Genomic DNA, 16,689 nt, shown 5'->3' with positions numbered 1-16,689 from the left:
CGTTATAAAGGTAAAAGGATAAGGGTGCAAGAGAGTGGGAAGAACATGGTTTACACTAGATAAGAGAATTGCTGTGGCAGATGGGATCCACTACCAGCAAAGGCAAAGGTCACATCCCACAGGAAATTACACTGGCAGACTTTCTGTCTGCCACCCCATCCCCCTTGCCAAATTAAAGTTCAGAGGACTGCAGGCCAAAAGAGTAGAGCTTCTCTGGCCTCCAACTCACACAGATGAAACTCTTTGATTGGCATTTAAGACATCCTGGGACGCCTCACTGATCTCACCTACTTCCTGTGTCCTTATTATGCATATGTATGTATGTTGGGCTTATTCTAAACCACTAGTCATTTACTATCTGTGTATACCTTTTAATCACTTTGTCATTGATTTAATTCAGCATTTTATGAAAGAAAATTAGAACTTTGTAGTGCTATTCAATTGCCATGTTTTCTTTGATTTTTTTGAAGTCACTTCATGATTTATTTTGCTGCTGTTTATGCTAATATTGTTGTCTGTTTTCAAATGTTGACGTGGTAAATATTTACTTTACGCAGTGCTTGTTGTGCAGTAAAACTGACCAACTGTATCACATTTACACTTTGACTTACTCAAATGCCATTCAGCACCTACCTCTGCCATTTTAGCATACAAAATTAGGTAAATTGCATCATCCAAACTGTAGCCTTTTCAGTTAGGACGTTATTGGTACTCTTTGCCCCTGTGGGAATGTTGATTCTTCCCATGTGCGGCTATGAGCTGAGGTCTTCAGCTGATTTCTATTGGTTTGCTTGGTTCATTTACCCAGTAATGAAAGCCCATTTCAGATGGACAGCTTAAACATGCTCATAAAGGCCAGTTGGCGCATTTGTGTGGTGCACATGCGCACACTGGGATCCATACACACAGCCAATTGATAGGTTCATGAACCGCTTCAGTAAGCAAAGGCTGGGACAGCTCTTTTCTGATTTTGGATGTAACAATCTCCTTCTCCCTTCGGTTTCTTCCTTTTCTTTTGCCAACACATATGCAGAGAGCATGCCCTATGCTATATGCAAACAGGGGGATATAATGCTGCAACTTAGAAATGACTTCATATTTCAAAAACCCTATTATTGTAACATGCTAATGGTTATGCCTGCATATAATTAAGGTTTTAATATTACTAATGCAGGAGCACAAACCACCTAACTTCCACTAATGATTCATGCATGAGTCTTTTAGTTATAAGTGTTTGAATATTACTGTTATTTTTATTTTGGGTCAGCAAGAGGTGCTAAAAATGAAATTTTAAGATGAAGTGGATTTGTATGTCTATGCATTAAATGATCATGTTGGATGAAAGGGTATCTTCATTTCATCTTGTAATAATGGGGTATAAATGACCAAAACCAAATAATATACATTTCCAGGGTTTCCCCCAGGATTTTTTTAAACTGTGGAGGAGGGCTTTACAACCCCCCTCCCCATTTATTTATTTATTGTTACATATTTTCTATTTCTGACCAGGATATCTTTCTAATGGTGTCTTTTAGATAGCATTTTTGCATTTTTTTCATCTGTCATTTATTGATGCAGCTATAACATTAATAAAGTTTGTCTAATTCAGACTCTAAAGAGCTGTAGACTCTACTGTACTGTGCAGCCTGTCCAGAAAATCGGCCACAGCTGCTGCTCTCTCCTGCAACACTCCTGCTCTGCCTCCACTTTTCGCTCCTTTTATGAGAATTCTTTAATGAACAGCTGATCGAAATGCAGAAAAAATACGAAAATGTTTACATCGCATTTGGCATTTAAAGACATTGAAACTGCCGCATACACAACCCTGCCCTGCCATGGACGAATTGTCATGTTTAAATATGAAATCCAGGTCAATTGTTTATTGCACATAAAGATCCCTACAAACTCCTAAATACCAGACAGCTTCATGACTGCCAGACAAATACACGGTGGCTGGTTGGGAGGAAAGGAACAGGAGGTACTCCTGGGTCCATCATCCAGACCTTTTGAGGGAACACCCTCCGTCAGCAACCAATCCCTGAAGACCAGCCAGAGCGCGCATCAATCCCGGCCCGAGAGCTCAGTAGTATCACTTAGCAGCAGACATAACAATATGGATCCATTCATACAATATAATTTACCTTTGCAACATCTAAAAGAAAAAAAATGTTAATTCTTAAGACATGGCAGCTTTTATTTTGCTGAGGCGATGTGCCACGATCATTTACATGTTGCGAAAACCCCCATTTCATCTCCTTTTCCTTTCCAAGCAAACATCACTTTTACATAACTCATTTAATTCTTGCCTCTGAGTGTGAACGATGGTTCAAAATGTCATTCCCTGGAACTGACATTATACACACTGCATTAGGGGTTTACAAGGAAACTCAATAAGCTAATTGTTATGGCAGATTACGGCATGGATCATTTTGAGAATGGGAGATTTAACTTTTAATGGTCAACAGTATTTGTCCAAACTACTTTAAACAGACAAAGGGCTTTACTAAAGATGGAAACACAGGGCATTAAGGTAAAGACAAAAAGGCTTGATCCATACAGAGGAATGCATTTTTGGGAAACTGTTGATCTCTAACTGTTGATTGAGGGAGAAAATAGAGACCTGTCAATTCCACATTTCAACCCAGTATTACTGATGCAACACATGTGTAAGCCTGTTCCCATGTCTGGAAGAGGCCTGAGGTCTTAATGAGTTTCAAGTGATTCCAGCATTGAAAATGTCAAAATGTATTGTGTAACTCTCATAACTCGCTTCACCAAGACAAATTCTGAATTTCACCAATTTATGAACGTGATTCAGATCTTAACCAAAATATATATATATATATATATATATATATATATATTATAATATATGTATATTATATGTGTATGTATATGTATATTATTATGAAATTACTTGTTGTTACCTTAGTTGTTATAGTTGTTTTTTTTTGTGTGTGTGTGTGTTTGTTTTAAATTTTGCAGTTTCTACCCCAAAAAATACAGCACCCCCCAGTCAAGTTGCGCCCTCACTGTAACGAAAGCAGGCTTTTCATCATTTTTATGGCAGCCATAGATTAGGCGTAGGTGGGGAGCATTCAGTTTGTTGAAGCTTGCAAATTGAGCAGCTAAATGTAACTACAGCCCGTAGACTGGCCCTTGAAATTGTCTTATATGTAACTCTTTTCATTTGCAGCATTTAGTATTCACAGATTTGTGACACATTAGCCAAACCTGCCTCTTCAATTTGTCTGGTTTGAGCTGGTCTGTTGGCTCTGGTTATATACTTGACTCTTTTGCTTATTTTTTTCATCAAAAACCAAATAATTTAACACACACAAGCAGTATGGGCTTTTGGAGGATGGTGACAAGTTGTTTTTTATAATGTTCTGGCAGATCATGTGCACTGACATCAATCACACATTATAAAAATCTCTATATTTTTGTAAAAGGTTATTGTCTGTGGTCAGGTAGTGCCACAATCTCACTAATATAGAACTCCAGATTTTCTGATGCAGTTTTGCCAGAGCAGCAAAGCATACCATGAGTTTTAGGTTGTTAAAGCAGTCTGCTCTCTTTGAAACACATTCCACTAACTAAAGTAGTAAATTTACCACAAAGCACACAGCAATTTGATAATATTCTGCTATCTTCATAACCCACTTTATTTATCTACCTATTTTTATTTTTATTAATTTAAAAAAATACCAAAATAAAAATAAATACTACACCTATAAATACCAAAATATTATATTTATTTATTTTTATTTATTTTGGTAACTTTAAAACCTTAAACATTATCTTAAATATTATCTTAAAATTTAAATGAAACACCTTCCTGGCTTTATAATCTCCTAGCATATTTGCTAAGATAAGATAAAAAAAAAAAATTGAGAATGGTATTACGTAATAGACCTTTTTATTTTTATAATTGTCAGTTTTACATTTTATATGTTGTATACAAAAGCAAAAAAGTGTCAGTGCAAAAAAAAAAAAAAAAAAAAAGAGATACGTGTACAACAGAGTAACTAACAAGTGGCTTTTAGGATGAGGCTTCCGAACATTAATTAAAATAGTAAATTCTGGCTTAGCATCAACCCTGAGCATATCTTTTCCTGATAAATGGCATATTAAAGTTCACAGCTGGTGACTGGTGGTTTGCCAATTTGCTGGATTACAGCTGACCACCAATCATTCAAATGTTCAGCAATGGGAGAGTGACAAAATGTGTTCGTGAGAAATTAGAGTTTTGTGATTGAGTGCTTTTGTGGAATTAATCATCCCAGAGTGTAGGAGTGCCACCCCCTCACATACTGATTTACCATTTACCCATAATAAACTCTCTCATTTGCATGCCTTTGCAGACACTGTCCAATTAAGTTCCATCAAACTCACAGGCTTTCTCATGCCGACTTTGATCTAGTTTTGCCTCCTTATATTCTCACAATTGCATTTTCTTTTTTTCTTTTGCCACTTTTGAGATCTTTGTCTCTTCCTCTTTCCTCATCTGTCTTGCATAGCTATCTTTCTTTCTAAGCATTACCTCTAAGGCAGCAGGCAGACAGATTTTGGATGAGTCACCCAGTATGTCTGATTGTATCAGCCCCCTCCGTCTCCTCCTGTTTCCCCTCTCCCTCTCTCTGCTGATGCTCCTCCATCGTTTCTCTCATCCTAAAAGGGCAAAGGAAGGAGTGGCATCTCTCAACATGAACTCTTTCCTTGTACTTTTGCTGTCTGCTTCCTTCAGCCTCCCCTCACTCGAGACAAAATGACATTTACAAAGGGACACTCCATCTCCTTAGGAGTTGCTCCTTTTGGCGATGGCCAGGAGAAAAGAAGCATCACCAACAAAAAGGGGGGGGGGGGGGGGGGGGGTTGATGAAAAGCAATAGTAACGATCTAGAAAAAACAAAAGATGCCTCAAACACTAATTTCACTTTAATTGACACAATTTTGGTGCACTTTAGTCGTATGAAGTTTTTGTATTGCACTAGGTCAAACTGAGCAATAATCAGAGGCTAACAAATTAACACGAAACATTATTTCTACCCACCCGGAGTTTAAAATCTGATTTTTATGCACTTTACTGACTTTTCTCAGAAAGATAATTACTCCAAATGGATAATATGTAGCTGTGAAATTTTTCAGCAGGCCGAGATTTGACATTTCTCAATGTGATGTATTCAACAAAGCATTTGTCAGCGACACCTTAAGAACACATGTAAATGAAGCTAAGAATTGCAGGTTTATGAGACAGGTGCAATTTCTGCTTTATTTCTCAGCTAATAGAAAATAGCATTTACAGAGCAACACTCACATTTTTCATGTTTCATGTTAAACTCTACCTCCTGTATTAATTCCATAAATAAATACATAGCAACACTCACTTACCTTGAGCAAGAGTTTTAAAGATGTTTCTTCTATCAAAACTCCAAATGAATGATTTTTTTGTTTATCTTAAGCATTTCTCACTGTCCAACAAACATTATCGTTCTTTTTAATCCCTTGCTTTACACAGAAAAGCAAGGGTTTCTCTAACTGCACAGATTAATGATTTTTGAAGGTGTTTAAATACAAATGATAGTATTTCCATGTACTGACTGGTTGGAAAATATTTTTTATCTTTCAGAGACGGAAACTGATTCAGAATCCACAATACACTATGTCATCGGTGCAATCTTGTACAGGACGCTGGGGATCATCTTACCCCCACCGATGTGAGTGTTTTCTTATTCTAATAAATTATACACTATACATCACCTTCCTCATATTGCTCTGTCCTTTCTCTTACCTCTGCACAACTCAATTTTTATTTCTTTGCTAGACTTTTCATCTCTCTTTTGTATTGTATTGTCTTTTTTTTACCTTTCTATTCTTGCTACCTTCCTATCTCTGCATCCCCTCGTCTGTCACTCTTCTCTTCTATTCAATTTCAACCTCCAATTCGCCGACTGTCTCAGTTCCCTCTCCTTCTTCCCCGTGTCTGCATCAGACAAAAATCTAAATTTTCTTTTTTCTTTTGCAAATTCTGTGCTTTGTTTTTCTTTTTCTTCTTCTTCTTCTTTTTTTTTTTTGGGAAGTTTGCAACAAGCTGTAAATGTGTGCATATCTAATGGGTCTTAACAATTTTAACTACAACTTGCATAAAAACAAAAGTTATAGGAAACCAGGAAGCCTCTTTGATATGGTTTTTGTTGATGCCCCCAGGCCCTTTTATTCAGGTCAGCGCTCTTGGTTGTGGATGAGCTTGATCTGTTAAAACTACTTTCTCTCTAGCTCTGCTGAATAGGTGCAGCATTTTGTTTTTACTGGGACACTCTCCTCTGCTTTTCTGCTCTCCCACCAGGTTTTTTTTTTTTAATGTAATTTTTGCAAAGTCACTTAAAACCCTCAAAAGCATGAGTGTGAACTGGGCATATACCTTTGTATGACAACTCATCTCTATCGTTTGCACTTGTATGTGTGTTTGTACTTCTGCAGCCCCCCTACGGTGATAAACTCCAAGATCCTGACAGTGACAGTTCGACCAGAACCGCAGCCCAGCGAACCCATGGTGGTGGTGGAGCTGTCACCGCTTTTAAATGTAAGCCAGAAAACAGAACCGCAGTTCTCATGCAATGCAAACACTGGCAACTATCCTGAATAACTTAGCTTTTGCTGACCATTGAGAATATTGTAGGAATTCACACTTTGGGGGAGAATTATTCAAAGAGAATAATAAAAATCCAATAAGTTTATTTTCTTTTTTCATCTCAAAGTGCAACAAAAATTTAACTTATTCCATATGTTGCACTTTCTAATGCAAGAGTTTGCTTTTTTTCTACTTGTGGATGGAGCAGCTTTTGGCCGTGGAAATTAATTTGTGTAAGACTTTACAGGAGTGGTCTCCTCCCAGCTGACCCATGTTGACTTAATTTAGGGCAAATGGAAATTGCTGCATACTATAAAGCGCCATAGTGCTGACTGAACTGCTTGAATAAATGCAGACCTTTTTTTGACTTTCTTATATTGCAGAGTCTCCTGATGCCTATTCAGTTTATATTACAGTGGAGTGCATTATTGTAAATGACTTGTCTTCAGTGGAAATGACTGAGGGCTAGTTTAATGAGAGGCCCACTGTAACGGTTCAGCAAGCTGGACCACAAAAAGATCAGGACAGAGGGTTGGATAAGAAAACAGGTTTATTATAAGGGACTGAATACTGCTCAGGAAATCCGGGTCTGGAGACGTCACCCACTGGCCTGTGAGAATAGGAGATCCAGGTGAGCAAAAGCGTGGCAAAAATGGGGATGTAAGAATAATGACGTCTTACGTACCGGCCAAGGAGAGGAAGGACGCAGGGGGACTCGCTGTACTGGGAGGGCGGTGAGAGATCCACTGGGGCTGTGGTGATGTGAAGAGTGAGACAAGGCTGGTGGCAAAACTGAAGGGGAAAAACAGTTAGTTTGGCCTAAGAGCCCTGAGGTCCACTGAATCCTCTGGGGAGGAGATAGAGGACAGGTAATGTTAGGGGGGAATCTCCAAGATCACATCCACATCCAGATCCAAGTCCGAAGTCCTGTATCCAATATCCAAACAAGTAATCCAGTTATCCAAATCCAATAATCAAATCCAAAGACAGTCCAAGGGTCAATGCACAGACAGGTTCCAAACAATAGACAGCAAAGTTACCAGACAGGGGGCAGGCAGGATCAGGTATTCCAGGTCAGAAAACGGGTCGGAGATCAGAACACAGGCAGGCAATAATGGCTGGAAACGTGCAGGGTAAACCGAGACGATCTGGCAAAGGAGTGGTGCTGTGCACTGGTAAATAAAGCAAGCAGCGCAGGTGGAGCGCATCAACAATCAGGAGCGCACCGGAGGAAAGATGCCTTCAGGGATAGCTGGGAGAATCTAACCACAGGCAACCTCCGTGACAGTACCCCCCCCCCTAAGGGGCGGCCCACGACGCCCCACCAGGCTGATCAGGGTGACCCCGATGGAAACGGGACAGAAGGGTCCGATCCACCACAAAGCGGGCCGGAACCCAGGAGCGCTCCTCAGGGCCGTAGCCCTCCCAATCCACCAGGTACTGCAGGGAGCGACCAGAGCGACGAGAGCGCAGGATGCGGCGCACAGTGTAGACAGGACCGCCACCCACGACCCGGGCGGGCGGCGGGGGCCTGGAGGCGGGCACCAAGGGACAGGTGAGTTCAGGCTTCACTCTGGACACGTGGAACGTGGGATGAACCCGGAGAGCCCTGGGAAGGCGCAGGCGAACGGCAACCGGATTTATCACTTTGGCAATAGGGAACGGGCCCACGAACCGAGGCGCCAGCTTACGACACTCCAGGTGCAAAGGGAGATCCCTCGCGGCCAACCAGACGCGTTGACCCACACGGTAGGAGGGAGCCGCGGAGCGGCGGCGATTGGCGGCTGCCTGATACCTCCGGGAGGAACGCAGCAGCGCAGCACGGGCCCGCCTCCAAACCCGATGGCAGCGGCGCACCGCCGCGTGAGCGGAGGGAACCCGCACCTCCTCCTCCTGGGGCGAGAACAACGGAGGCTGAAAACCCTGGACGACCTGGAACGGGGAAAGCCCAGTAGAGGAAGACGGCAGGGAATTATGGGCGTACTCCACCCAGGACAGGTTCCGGGCCCAGCTGGACGGGGTGTCGGAACACAGACAGCGCAGGCAGGTTTCCAAACTTTGATTCATCCGCTCTGACTGCCCGTCCGACTGGGGATGGAAGCCAGACGAGAGGCTAATCTTAACCCCCAGCAGCCTGCAGAACTCGGCCCAGTACCGGGAAGTGAACTGGGGGCCCCGGTCCGACACAATATCCTGGGGAAGCCCGTGCAGTCGAAACACATGATCAGTTAAATGAGTCGCCATCTCCTTAGCTGAGGGCAGCTTGGGGAGCGCCACAAAGTGGGCCATCTTGGAAAAGCGATCCACTATTGTCAAGATAACTGTTTTGCCGTCCGAGGGAGGAAGACCAGTGATAAAGTCCATGGAAACGTGAGACCAGGGCCGGTGAGGAATGGACAAGGGATGAAGCAGTCCAGCCGGGCGTTGGCGGGACGTCTTGGAGCGGGCACAAACAGGACAGGCCGCCACAAAGCTCCGGATGTCCTGGCGGCAAGCGGGCCACCAAAACCGCTGGGACAGCAGATGGAACGTTCTCGCCACACCAGGGTGGCAGGCCAACCGCGAGGAATGGCAAAAAACGAGGACCTTGGACCGAAGCGGGGGCGGAACGTAGAGGCGGCCATCTGGACAGCCTGCGGGCACCATGGTGGAGCGGTGCGCTCGGCTGACCTCAGCTTCCAGGTGGACACGGCTCACCCCCAGCCTGACGTGAGAAGGAAGGATGTATTTATCTTCGTCGTCAGCATCAGCCCCCTGGGGGGTAGCCTGTCGAGAAAGAGCATCAGGTTTAGCGTTCTTGTGGCCAGGACGGTAAGCCAGTGAAAAATTAAACCTATGAAAAAACAAAGCCCAACGGGCTTGACGAGGATTAAGTCTCTTGGCCGATTTCAGGTACTCGAGATTACGGTGGTCTGTCCAGACGATGAAAGGATGCGAGGCCCCCTCCAGCCAGTGTCTCCACTCCTCCAGAGCCAACTTAACTGCTAGGAGCTCACGGTCTCCGACATTGTAATTCCGTTCTGCTGATGACAGGCCTCTGGAAAAGAAAGCACATGGGTGAATGCGCATATCCTCCGAACTCCGTTGCGATAAAACTGCACCCACGCCATAATCCGACGCATCCACCTCCACGATGAACTGTCTGGTTGGATCTGGCATGCTGAGAACAGGAGCTGATGTGAAGCGTTGTTTCAGCAGCGTAAAGGCGGCTTCGGCCTCAGCAGTCCAGGCGAATGGTGTTTTCACAGAAGTTAACCGGTGGAGAGGAGCAGAGACGGAGCTGTAGTTCTTTATGAATTTTCTGTAGAAGTTGGCGAACCCCAGGAATTGTTGGAGCTGCTTGCGGCTCGTTGGGGAGGCCCAGTCCCGCACAGCAGACACCTTGGAGGGGTCCATCTGGACTCTTCCAGCGGTAATAACATGTCCCAAGAAGGAGACAGTGGAGCTGTGGAACTCGCATTTTTCAGCCTTTATGAATAACTGGTTCTGAAGGAGACGCTGAAGAACGGTTCGCACGTGAAGATAGTGTTCATCAGAGTCCTGAGAGAAAATAAGGATATCATCTAAGTAGACAAAAACGAATTTATTAAGCATATCCCTCAGAACATCATTTACTAGGGCTTGAAAAACCGCAGGAGCGTTAGTTAATCCAAAAGGCATTACTAGATATTCATAATGGCCCGTTGGTGTATTAAAGGCCGTCTTCCATTCATCCCCCTCCCGTATGCGTACAAGATGATAAGCGTTCCGTAGGTCTAATTTGGTGAAAACAGTAGCATTTTGTAACAGATCCAGGGCAGTGGACATGAGCGGGAGAGGATAACGATTCTTGATTGTGATGTCATTTAAACCTCGGTAATCAATACATGGGCGGAGAGAGCCGTCTTTCTTGTCAACAAAAAAGAATCCTGCTCCGGCAGGTGATGAAGAAGCCCGGATAAGGCCAGAAGAGAGGGATTCAGAAATATAATTGTCCATAGCCTCTTTCTCTGGAGCAGACAGGGAATATATACCACCACGGGGTGGCATGGTGCCTGGCAGGAGGTCGATTGCGCAATCATAGGGACGATGCGGGGGCAGCGCAGTGGCACGAACCTTATTAAACACTTCCTTCAGGTCATGATATTCAGGAGGAACCTGGGAAAGACTGGGATAGTCGGATTCTGTGCTGTCCAGCCGTGGAGTCACAGTAACTGGAAGAGAACGCAGACAGGTTGTTAAACAGTTCACGCTCCAATTAATTATTTTACCCTCACGCCAATCGATGTGTGGATTGTGGGCCTGGAGCCAGGTCATGCCCAAAATGACGGGCAACTGTGGACTGTCGATGACATAGAAACTGATTGTTTCATGATGATGAGAAAAGGAAACTGGAACAGGTTGAGTTTTCTCGGTGACTCTGTGCAGCAGATGGTCATCCAGGGCACGGACAGAGACAGGTTCTGGTAGATGGGAAAAGCTGAGTCCCAGCTGCTTGGCCACCTGTCGATCAATAAAGTCTGCGTCAGCACCAGAATCAATAAAAACTGCCAGGGTGTGTGTGTCGTCAGCGGCTGTCAGTTGCATGTGAAAAACTGGTCGGGAGAGGGAGGAATCCAACAAGGTTCGACTCAACAGGGTCCTCCCGTTCCCTGCTGAGTCCTGCCTTTTACTGTACAATTTCTGACCAGATGTCCATTTTGACCACAATACAAGCACAGTCCATGTGTGATTCTCCGAGTTCTCTCGGCTGATGACAGCTTAGACCGACCGATCTGCATGGGTTCTGGGGCGGAGTGAGAGGAGGATGGAGCTTCCTGACCGGTCTGCACAGGAAAGTGGTCGCTGACTCTGTACCTGCCCCCTTCGCCGCTTCTCCTCTCTCTCCGTCTCTCTCGAAGACGCTGATCAATCCGGGAGGCCACATCCATCAGGGCGTTGAGATCTTTTGGAGGATCTCTGGCAGCTAGTTCATCCTTTACCTGGCCTGATAAACCCTGATAAAAAGCGTCAAATAAGGCGGCCTGGTTCCACGTGCAGTCAGCAGCCAAAATCCGGAATTCAATAATGTAGTCAGTAACTGACCTTCCTGACTGAGTGAGGGAGAACAATCCCCTTGAGGCTTCCCGTTCGGGTCGGAAGGGATCAAACACCCGGCGAAGTTCCTCGGAGAACTCCTGGAACGTAGATAGCGCTGCCGATCCTCTCTCCCATTCAGCGGTGCCCCACAGTCTGGCCTTTCCAGAGAGCAGCGAGATCACGTAGGCCACCTTAGCCTTCTCCGATGGAAACGAGGATGGCTGCAGCTCAAACTGTAACGAGCACTGAGTGAGGAAGGCCCGACACTGACCTGGTTCACCCGCATATCGCTCTGGGGGTGCCACACGGGGCTCGTGGCTCGGATGAACAGAAGAGGGGGAAACCAGGGGCGTCTGAGCGGGCCCGGCGCGGACAAAGGTGGTCATCGCAGATATCAGCTTGGAAAGTTCTTTAACGGTAGATACTAGCTCACCCAGGCCCGTCTCCTGCTGCGCAATTGCGGCCTCTACGCGGGTGCGCCAATCCTCTGATCCTGATGGGTCCATAATGCTGGCCAGATCGTACTGTAACGGTTCAGCAAGCTGGACCACAAAAAGATCAGGACAGAGGGTTGGATAAGAAAACAGGTTTATTATAAGGGACTGAATACTGCTCAGGAAATCCGGGTCTGGAGACGTCACCCACTGGCCTGTGAGAATAGGAGATCCAGGTGAGCAAAAGCGTGGCAAAAATGGGGATGTAAGAATAATGACGTCTTACGTACCGGCCAAGGAGAGGAAGGACGCAGGGGGACTCGCTGTACTGGGAGGGCGGTGAGAGATCCACTGGGGCTGTGGTGATGTGAAGAGTGAGACAAGGCTGGTGGCAAAACTGAAGGGGAAAAACAGTTAGTTTGGCCTAAGAGCCCTGAGGTCCACTGAATCCTCTGGGGAGGAGATAGAGGACAGGTAATGTTAGGGGGGAATCTCCAAGATCACATCCACATCCAGATCCAAGTCCGAAGTCCTGTATCCAATATCCAAACAAGTAATCCAGTTATCCAAATCCAATAATCAAATCCAAAGACAGTCCAAGGGTCAATGCACAGACAGGTTCCAAACAATAGACAGCAAAGTTACCAGACAGGGGGCAGGCAGGATCAGGTATTCCAGGTCAGAAAACGGGTCGGAGATCAGAACACAGGCAGGCAATAATGGCTGGAAACGTGCAGGGTAAACCGAGACGATCTGGCAAAGGAGTGGTGCTGTGCACTGGTAAATAAAGCAAGCAGCGCAGGTGGAGCGCATCAACAATCAGGAGCGCACCGGAGGAAAGATGCCTTCAGGGATAGCTGGGAGAATCTAACCACAGGCAACCTCCGTGACACCCACCTCATGCCCTCAATAAGATGCAGGTTTCATTAGCCATTTTGCTTTGTAAAGGTGGGCACAGAATATGTAATGGTCCTCTGTAGTCAACTCAAACACATGTCTATGTACACATGTCCTAATGAAGTCTGTTTCAGACATTAGAAATTAGAACACTTTATTATCATTATATCTAAGATATAATGAGATTGCAGGTTAGCATCAATCATATCAAGCAGGATCTCGGGTCAAAATCATTGCACAGGCTTTTATTAAAAGTCTGTTTTCATTTCCCATTTTTCAACACTATCGTGCCCTGTTTAAACAGCTGATCTATTACAGTTATGTTATTTCCTTTATATGCTATAATGTAGCCTGCACCTTCCTATTATCCTGCTTTTAAAGACTTTTGGCAAAGTAATGGTACTGCAGGTTCCCTGTCTAGAGGAGGATGTCTTAATGCTGATCCTTACACGCTGTGCTGCACTGCAAACCGGAGGCACCTGCTGAGGACGGGCAGTTCTCTGGCACACGGTGTAGCACCGGGCCAAGGCAGAGTGGGCACAGCAGATGCTCGTATGTACATAACCAGTGGATGAGAGGGCAATGAGATGCTTCTGAGGTCCAGTACTGCAGTGCACTGGCTTTTGGAGAATCAAAAGGGAAAATAAAAGGAAAAAAGGATGCAGCAGAGCTGGAAGTGTCCTGGCTTCTAGGGTTGTCCTATGCTGTAATTTGCTCAACAAAACATTGTTTAAGTTAGCTTATTTCAAGCTACATTGAGCTTGCTTCTCAGTAGATATAGTTAAATTATACATTTTCCTTATCTTTCACTGTGTCCTGTACACTCAAGACGTAGGTAGTGAGACAGTATTGTTTGATGGATGGAGCTTCTTTGGCTATATTGAAGGTAAGCTACTGAAACAGCAAAAGAAGAGGAGAAAAAGAGCGACTCAGCATGCTTATGTGAAAGAAAAAGAAGCATTGCTGTTGTTACTGAAGTTTGAGCAGTTCGTTGGTTGCTTTCTTACATTTATTTATTCATTCATTCATTCATTGTTTTGTTGTTTTTTCTTCATCTGTTATAACATTAGAAAGAGGAAAGAGAAATAACTGTACTTTTTAAGTAAAACATGAGCAGTTGCCAGTGGCCTGGTGATTTGGTTCACTGGAGGAAACTAACGTGGCTTAATGCAAACTGTTGTGCTTTGAATTCTCTCCATTTTCTGTTGAAACATATTCAGAGATGGCGTATCAGCTGGGTGGCCAGTTTAGTGGAAGTAATTTGCAGCGCTGTGCTAAATTAAACACAAAGGTGTCCCTGTTAATCAGCCTCAATGATTGGAATCAGTCAGTCAAAATGTTTCAGCAACACAAACTACAGCCTTCAACAGAAACACAGAGTGGAAGAGCTTTGTAATAATAACTATAAAATAGATAAATGTACATATTAACAGCTTCAGGAAAATCTGGCTTATTGCAAGACTGCTGTATCAGAATGCATTAGTTTTAGTGAAATTTCCCTCCTTAGCTGACAGCAGAAAGTACTATATACTCTATATATGATTTAATCAATTGGCCTTTTTCATACATTGTGGTCGATTAGGTTGCTTGCTTTATGAGATCTGTCAGCACTGCTCAGATCAGGAGATACAGCTAAAATGTAATTTAACTGTTATCAAGAAGAATGTGCGATGTAAAAATGAATTAAAGCTCTGCTGCAAACTAAACATATCTCTATGGTATAGCAGTAACGCAATTACAGAAGAAGCATTAGATTAATTTTAGTTTTTATTTTGTTTTCATTCATTGGGTTTCATTTAAAACATAATCAGCTCAACTTTAATCATAGCTGCACCGTTCTATAATTGTTAGCAGCTTCTACAACCTGAATACAAAACACAGGAGAAATGTGATTGCTTAAAATCTAAAAAAAAACAAAACAATAACAACAAAAAAAATAAGTAAATAACAATGTTGATACGCACCGTAAATTTTTGTTCTCTAAGACAGCAGAATTTAAAGTAGTCTTGAGCTGTTACAGTCGACCTTAGCCAGTGTAGAAACATCCAGATGTTACAGCAGTGGCGTGGTAACAGCTGCCCTGGGCTTTGCTCACAAAGTGGGAGTGTGCAGGGTCATGTCCTCGCTGAGAGGACATCTGCATCAGGCTCCAGTCAACCTCCCTGTCTCCATCCTTGGTGTCCTAATGTGTGTGTGTGTGTCTTTAATAGCGAGCAGAAAGCAAGAGGCCTGAAAGCCCCATTTCCCTACAGAAGGCCAGTACAACATATGCGAGGTGTTAGAGTACTCACACCTTCAGCCATCCTTCATGGAGTCTTTTCAGTTATATAATAAAAGCAAACCTGAGCCTCTCTAGAATCTCCTCCTCACCTAGTAGGCTACTTTTATATACTTTTATTTATGTCAAAAAGCATCATCCTGATTTCTCTGTTTCATTTTCCAAATCTATGATCTTTGTTGTGAAGCACAACGCTATTAAGAATCCCCGAACCAGTGTCGTCAGATTCTCTTATATTATTTCATTTCATTAGATTTATTGTCTTCACAGACAGTGTTCATCACCAAGCGTGACGTTAAATACCTTGAAGAAAATGGCTACTCCTTTGAAGAGACATATGAGACTCCGGCTGTCAGAATCACAGACATGCTCCACTCCCTCTGAGAGCCATCAGCTGAGCAGAAGATGTCATTATGCAAGGTTTCAGTGCTAAAGAGCAGGCAGACATCGTGGGAGTACACAGGTGTCACTCTCACTGTAGTGAACATGACGCTCTGTGATTGATAGCTAAATGCTAACAGAGCTTGCCACGCTAAAGCACGCCCAGGGACATCTAACGCTGGTGATGGTGGTCTGCGTGAGAAGCAGAACAAAGCGCTGTCATCCATCAATCCATGTCACGTAGACCCTGATCTTGTGTGTATGAACATTGCATCATCCTGTCTTTTCAAGTCCAGTCATGAGAGAAGGCATCTGAACTAGTTAAGAGTAGGGATGGATGACCTTTCCTGTAGAGGAGTAAATCCTCACAGTCCTGGCTTCAGTTTGCATCGCCTCCTTTTGCTTATTTACAACAAACAAGTTTGTTATTTAGTCTATACGAATTTAAATTCTTCACAAGCTGCAGTATGGTTTCTTACAGTAGACATATGTCTTTCACAACAGACACACAACACAACAGTGGAAACACCAGCCTGGCTGTTGACTTCCTGCTATATTCCCCTTTGCCATAAGGGGGAGCTCAAAGGCAAAGTGCCTAATGCAGGACTCAGAAGGGATCATCAAACTGAAACAGAGGGAGATCACTTTCCTCTTTTTCAGTCCTGTGGACAAATGGTATTTCAGTTGTGTGTGTTCAGCTACAGCTCCAGTCACTCTCAAGAGTACTGGATAATTGGTGGTCTCAAAATGGGATCAGTTGTTCATTTTGACAGGCTGAGTCTTTTTATTCTTTTGATTTAAAAAAGAAAGGTATGATCTGAGTACCTGATGCAATTCAGAGGTCTACAACGTTCATCATAAGGCTAGAGAGAGCACAGACGATCTATACAGAAGTCATTGGTGCAGTGATCAGTTAAGATTGCCAGTGGAACCAGTTGTGATGAGTCAGTTAAAGGTGTCGATTCCCTGATCAATACACTGATTGAGTCATAGTGAGCCGTCCTTAGCCA

The 16,689-nt window shown here is 43.9% G+C and overlaps 1 protein-coding gene across 13 annotated transcripts in view; it reads left to right on the top strand.

The window, feature by feature from the left end:
* Positions 1-16,689, top strand: part of adgrb2 (adhesion G protein-coupled receptor B2) — a 250,905-nt gene that overhangs the window by 156,448 nt on the left and 77,768 nt on the right. For all 13 annotated transcript variants that reach the window (XM_042012224.1, XM_042012232.1, XM_042012229.1 and 10 more), the window contains 2 exons: positions 5,630-5,717; positions 6,481-6,583. In XM_042012224.1, the coding sequence (XP_041868158.1) occupies positions 5,630-5,717; positions 6,481-6,583 (191 nt within the window). The remainder of the gene's footprint in view (positions 1-5,629; positions 5,718-6,480; positions 6,584-16,689) is intronic.

The sequence above is a fragment of the Melanotaenia boesemani genome, chromosome 17 (assembly GCF_017639745.1).
Source record: "Melanotaenia boesemani isolate fMelBoe1 chromosome 17, fMelBoe1.pri, whole genome shotgun sequence".
NCBI classification, from domain to species: Eukaryota; Metazoa; Chordata; class Actinopteri; order Atheriniformes; family Melanotaeniidae; genus Melanotaenia; species Melanotaenia boesemani.
The sequence above is the reverse complement of the archived record's forward strand: the minus strand, read 5'-3'. Positions and strand labels throughout refer to the sequence as shown.